The sequence below is a fragment of the Mustela erminea genome, chromosome 10 (genome assembly GCF_009829155.1).
Source record: "Mustela erminea isolate mMusErm1 chromosome 10, mMusErm1.Pri, whole genome shotgun sequence".
In the NCBI taxonomy this organism is placed as follows: domain Eukaryota; kingdom Metazoa; phylum Chordata; class Mammalia; order Carnivora; family Mustelidae; genus Mustela; species Mustela erminea.
The window spans coordinates 3,374,277-3,380,711 of record NC_045623.1 but is presented as its reverse complement, the minus strand read 5'-3'; the positions used below and the strand labels follow the sequence as shown (position 1 = coordinate 3,380,711).

General features: G+C 47.4%; 1 protein-coding gene across 1 annotated transcript; it reads right to left on the bottom strand.

The window, feature by feature from the left end:
• Positions 1 to 990: 990 nt before the first annotated feature.
• On the bottom strand, positions 991 to 5,128 carry KPRP (keratinocyte proline rich protein). Its single transcript, XM_032303631.1, has 2 exons — positions 5,042 to 5,128; positions 991 to 3,552 (listed from the first exon to the last, which is right to left on the bottom strand). Exon 2 carries the CDS (start codon positions 3,522 to 3,524, stop codon positions 1,728 to 1,730), a length of 1,797 nt encoding a protein of 598 aa, XP_032159522.1. The 5' UTR covers positions 3,525 to 3,552; positions 5,042 to 5,128; the 3' UTR covers positions 991 to 1,727.
• Between the last annotated feature and the right edge of the window lie 1,307 nt (positions 5,129 to 6,435).

The window sequence follows — 6,435 nt, the reverse complement described above, 5'->3', positions numbered from 1 at the left end:
GCTCTCTGAGAACTAAGAAGAGGTATTTCTGTCCCTTGTACCAGTTCCTACCTCATGGGTAAGCAATGAATATTTGTTAGTAGGGAAAAAAATGAATGAATCCACATTATATGAATGACTTCACATAAAATAAAAAAATGGACTTCACATAAAGAACTTCAGTTTTCCTCTGCCAGGTGTCCCTTGGGTCTCTGCCTCTGACGCTGCAGCACCTGATCTCTGGGACAAGGAAAAGACATTCCAGAGCCAGGCCATAGATCTGTGGTGTCCAACTGTGGAGCTGGATCTGTGAGTCCAGGCCAGAGTCACCCCCCTGCTGTCCTCTTAAGAGGACCCCCTTTATTCTCTATAGACCCTGGTGGCCTCAGGGCACTGTAACCCTTGGGGAAAGGCTCTCCGCAAATGCACTCATTATGCAGCACCCATCTTATAGGCAGGGAGTGGCAAGAAGAGGCACCCTTCTCTCTCCTGCCCTCCAAACCCCCACCTTCATCCTGCCAAGACCATTTATGCCCAGTGGGATTCAGGAGTGATGGAGGAATGCAAAGACAACCCTGGAAGTTCCCTTTTCTATGATGTCAAAAAAAAAAAAAAAAAAAAAGAAGAAGAAAAGAAAAGTTCTAATAGTTTATTCTTACAAAAGAAGGGGGTACCCTGTGTGGAATACCACAGAGAACTTCCAGTTCTCCTCAAACTCCCCTCCCCCTCCTGACACCCAAAGCTGGGTGACCTGCCCAGATTGAGGAGCAAGAGTTATTCTTCTTGTCCCTCATTCCTCCTGCCTTTTCACCCAGCTTCTCCCATCAGATGCTAGTGGACTCCCATCAACACTAAGTGGAGACAGAAAACCCACAAGGCAACCCGACCAGTTAAGGAAAGCTCAGATCACAATAAACTCAAGAACTCAAGGTACGGAAAACTCAAGAAAAAAAATAAATAAAGAAGCTCATCCCAGAGTGTCAGGAAGGGTAAAAAATAGGCATGCAGGACTCAGACTCTGAGGATATCATCTTTATTGTTACATGGCCTCAAGCTGTCCCAGATGCTGCGTTTGCCTATTGGGATAGATCATGGCTCAAGCTGCCAACCCACACGCCCTTGCTGAGCAGCTGCTTGCCCCAGGAGAAGCATGGGACTTAAAGGATATTCTCACTCCAACTCAAATAGGAGGTTATAACCTACTTGGGCAGGAAAAACAGACACATCTTAAAAGGGAAATAATTCAAGAGAGGTTGCAGGGCAGTTACCAAGTGGCTGGTATAGACAATGCAATGAGTTCTAGGAAGTCAGTGTAGGCTCCTGTGGGTAGGAACAAACAGAAAAGACTCCAAGGAAGATATATTGAAAGATGGGCTGGATTTCAGAGGCTGGGCATAGCAGAGAAGTGGTCCTTGCAAGGAAGGTGGGAAGTGAGCAGAGGCTTGGAGTCAGGGACACCTAAGGTATATTCTGGAGAACATCCAGATGTGCCCTGGTAGCCAGACTGGTTTGGCTAGAACTGAGGGTGTGTACAGGGGAGGAGCCAGATGTAGGCTGGAAAGGTGCCCAAGATTAAGGTGTGGATCCTGAGGTGGCATGCAATGCAGTTTGGACATCATCTCTGCATCAAGGAACCTCCGACTGTCTTTGGAAGAGATGCACAGAGAACATGTTGGAAATTGAGGTTGCTGGGAAAGGAGGCATGACATTTTCAGGGCAGGAGGCAGGGATGTCTCAACCATGCTTCCTTAAAAATAAGCACCCTTTGTTCCAGCAGAGGAACCTCCTTTCACTCCAACACAGGTGCCTCCTTGATCTCCACAATCACTGAAACCCTGTGGCTCTGGAATCCCATCACAAGGTCCAAAGCTGTCACCACTTCCTTGCCACTGGTTATAACCAGTTGGGCCACAGCTGGGGGCCTCGGTGTCCAGGCGGCATGGGCTGGACTCATGACAGCCTAGGTCTCCGGGGCATGGGATTGCATTTGGTCCTGAACTTGGGCTGGGATAGCATCTAGGCTCCACACATGGCTCTGGGCTTGGGCAGGGTGCTGGAAGGGGAATTGGCTCTGGAAGTGAGGAAGGTTCTGGGTGCTCACAGGGCTGTGGACATGGACGTGATTCGGGAAATTCACGCTGCACTGATCTGGGATGTGGGGCTGCACACGGGGATGGATGTGGTTCCGGACACAGACAGGGTTCTGAACGACGCCGCAGTGGAGGACATGGATGGAGCTCTGACCTTGCACGTGGCTCTGGGCGTGGATATGGCCGTAGAGCAGGACGTGGACATGAACGTGGAGCAGGAAGCGGGCATCGCTGCAGTGATCTCTCTGGACTCTGATCCAGACGCCGTGGTGGACAGAAGCTTGGGAGTGGACGAGGCCTCAGCTCTGGGCAGGAGGCGCCCCAGGAGGGTCGTGGGGCACAGCTCTCAGGGCAGCGTCTGATGGGAGGAATCTGAACCCGACACTTTTGTGGGGGCACCTGCCTGGGGCAGCACGGGGAGGAAATCTCTACCCGGCACTTGGGACCACATCTCCTAGAGCAGCCTGAAGTGGGATCCTGAGGACAGCCACTGCTATAGATGGGCTCAGAGCGACGTGGTGGGGTGCAGTAGTTGTAGGAACTTGAAGAAGATGCTGATGGCAAACAGCTGGTGTAGGGCTCAGACCGTCTTGGAGGGGAACAGCTGTGGTAGGAAGGCTGCTGCTGGCGAGGAGGGAGGCATCTGCTGGTGCTCTGGGAGCGACGCTGGACAGGGAAGCTCCCGTAAGACTCTCGTGTCTGGCACTGAGGTGCACAAGTGCTAAATGAAGCCCGAGACTGACGCTGAGGGGTGCAGTTCCTGTAAGAAGTCCCCGATTGGAACTGTGGGGTACAGGTGCTGTAGGAAGCCCCAGATCGGAAATGTGGAGTGCAGTTGCTGTAGGAAGCAGGGGACTGACGCTGCGGGGTGTATCTGACTTGGGATCCCTGATACGGGCACTGGGTTGAGAATCTTCCCTGAGTCTGGGAATCTGGGCTACAAGCCACATAAGTCTGGACAGGCTGAGGAGCTGGAGGGGGTACAAAGGTCTGGACTGGGCATTCCAGGTAACAAGTTTCTGTATAACAAACGGGAGCACATTCTACATAGCAGTTCTGAACAGGGCATGGAGCTTCACACTGCACATAGGAAACCTCAGGCTGGCATGGGCCCTGGCATTGAACACAGGAGATTTGAGACTGACATGGAGCCTGGCACTTCACCTGGGTGGTCTTAGACTTACTTGAAGCCTGGCACTTTGCTTGTGTGGTCTTAGACTGACATGGAGCCTGGCACTTCACCTGCATAGTTTGGGACTGGCTTGGAGCCTGGCATTTTACCTGGGAAACTTGAGCTGGGCATGGTGCAGGACACTGCACAATTTGCATCTCACAGGGGACTTGGACTACCACCTGACTCTTGGCACTGGGGGACTGGGAGGCGTTGAAGGAGGAATTCTTCACACAGCACTGGGGGAGCGACAGGCAACACTGAATCTGCTGCTGGTCACACATTGTTCTGATGCAGGTAGGTGAGTGAGGCCTGATGGTAGAAAGATCAGTGTCAGGAGGATGAGTTGTTAGGGGGAAGGGTTTAGGACCAAAGGGAAGACACCCTGCTTCTTCCCTGTACTTTCATCCCAACTCAACCTTTGCCCTAGAACACTTACTGAGTTAGATGGACCCAATATTAGTCACCACTGCCCATGAGACCTCTCTTGGATCTACCAAACGACCTAACTGAAGTCCTGATCTGAGAGAACTTCAAAGGCACAGCCAGGGGTGCAGGCATCCAAGGTCTCCCCCTGGAGGGGTGGGATACCAGTGTCCAACACAAGAGGTTGTTGAAGACAACAGGATTCCTTGTCCTAAGTGTCAGGAGAGCACTCCACAGAAAGGTAGAAGTGCTTCTAAGGCTGAAGCCTAATGTGGGGTCTCCACACCCACAGGAACTTGGATATCCTCATATACGTGCACTGGCCACACATGTGCAAACATGTAAAAATTAGCATATGGGAGCATGCATTCAGGCACCATCTGTACTAAAAACATCTACTGGATATAAAGGATCCAGTCAGTTATTGGGCAGCTCAACCCCAACATAAAATGTTTGTTTCTTTACATTCAATCTTTTTAGCTACATTTGTTTAAATGGCCCTCATGGACATATGCAAAACACACACAGACAAAACACACCTACCTTTGGAAAGGCTCAGAACAACCATGAAAACTTGCCCAGGCAGGTTGCTATTATAAATCGCCTGAAGTGGGACAATTTACTGGCTTCACAAATATTTTACCCCAGCCCCTCTTAAAGTCAGGGAATGGCTGCCTAAGATGGGGGTAACCCAGAAAGTGCAAGATTCCTAAATCACGAGACTGACATTCAGCCACACATAAACCCCTACACAGTGGAAGCATTACAAACATGACATGGGAAATGCAGGTATACTCTCTAACACTACATTTATCCAAGGAGAAACAGAGCACAGTATCCATTCCTCTGCCTTCCCTAAATTCACTTGTTCATACACAGGCAGCCCAGTGACCAGCACAGCATGGTGGCTGATTTAACAATTAAGTCATCCAACAAAACACTTCTCAATAAGCTCCAGAAATACCGAAAATGAAAGGCAAAGCCTTCCATTCTCCATTTATAGAGAGTATTTAAAAACACATGCCCTTAGGGAAAATAACCCCCCTACATACAACTCTTCTCACAAAGTGTAAATTACTAATGCATCTTTTCCAGGGATAGAGGTCCTGATGTAGGAAAATGGTACCTGAGGAGGAGGCCACTATTATCAAAGGCAAATACACTGACTTCAGATCCTCAGTTCTTCACACAAACTCTGCGGGTACTTTTTTTATGTCCCATAAAAAATGTCTACCAGATTTTTCTCCTCAGGCTTATGTGCCTCTCTTCCTCTCCTTGCAGCTCCCCGCCCCTCACTATGCCTCACCCTCGTGAATCTAGGCATCCCCTGAAATGCACCCTTAACCCAATCCCAGGACCCAAACCCTAGACTCACCCTCCTCACAGCAAGCAGACATTCAGGCTGAAGCATCTGGACAGAGAACTGTCTTTATATATAGGGGGTTCTGGTTCTGGCTTACACCATGAGACAGCTGGTTGGCATCTGCCTGGCTCATCACCCAGGTTGACATTCCAGCAGGCAGTCTCCTCCCTATATGCCTGTCCTTGCAGTCACCTACAGAATGTGGGAGTGTCCCACTTCAATGTCAAACCTTCTGGACCATGAAGGAGCAGATTCTTGTTTTCTTTATCCTTCTTAACCCTATCGGTTTCTTCTCCAACCCTAGGAGAACTGGTGATAGAGGTGATGAGGGGTGGCAGAAATATCATCTGTCCTAAAGGATTATTCCAAGCCCCTGAATTCTCCTTATGTCATATTCTCATCAGATAAATGTAAAAGAGGAAAATTTCCCTAATTTGGAGGAATTAAAGTCACCTCAAAGATACAACACTACAGAATGAAGAAAACATGGTCAGACCTCAAGCTAACATCCCAGGTTGGCTGCTCACAGGTGGGTTACCTTTAAAACCAACTGAATATTAATTTACTCAACTGAAAAATGAAGATAATTAAATTTCCTTTCCAGAGTTTTTGTGGGGGTTAAGGCAATTATTTTATAGAAAAGCATCCAGCCAAGAATGATACTCAAAATATCCAACCTCTACTCAGAGTAAATGCTGATCATAAGCAGCAAGGCACAGCATTTATTCCTACTCCTGAGCTGAGCAACTTGGTAGCTTTACAGCAGATGCTCAGTTAATGCTATGGAGTAGTCCTTGAAGACAACATAGTGTAGGACAGAAGTAATAACCTGGCATCCTATGTAGCAGTCCAGTCAAGATGAGACATCTTTTTATTTTTTGCCCACGTAATTTTTGTTTATATAATTTAGTAATTAATCTTTAATATTTAGAAATAGAGAAATTATACTTAAGATTCTAGACATCCAGCTTTCCCTCACCTATGATCTGTCATAGTAAGCCTAATTTCCATAAGCCCAATAATTAATAGTGCCCCTCCTAGATAGGGTATATAGTTTTAGGCTCTACATCTACTTGCATATTCTACAATTCTCCATCACTCTATAGTATATATGTGATGCAATGCAAAGAATAGTGATTTTTATTATTTTACTTATTCTCTTATTTTTCTTTGGTGAGATTAAAGGGAAGTGAAATAATCATTTCACTTTTTTAATGTAACCTTCCAACCTTTCTAGGTATTAAGATTCTAACCAAGCTTGTGAGCATAGATTTTAGAAAGATTTGGGATTGAATCTGAGCTCTAGTACTTGCTAGTGGGTAAAGCTACTTAACCTCCATGAGCCTCAGATTGACTATCTATACAGTGGAAATAAGAAAAGAAAATAAGAAAAATAAAAGGAGGAG

Bases quoted from the DNA above. Each gene is read 5' to 3' on its own strand.
- KPRP (XM_032303631.1), bottom strand. From the start codon at position 3,524: ATGTGTGACCAGCAGCAGATTCAGTGTTGCCTGTCGCTCCCCCAGTGC.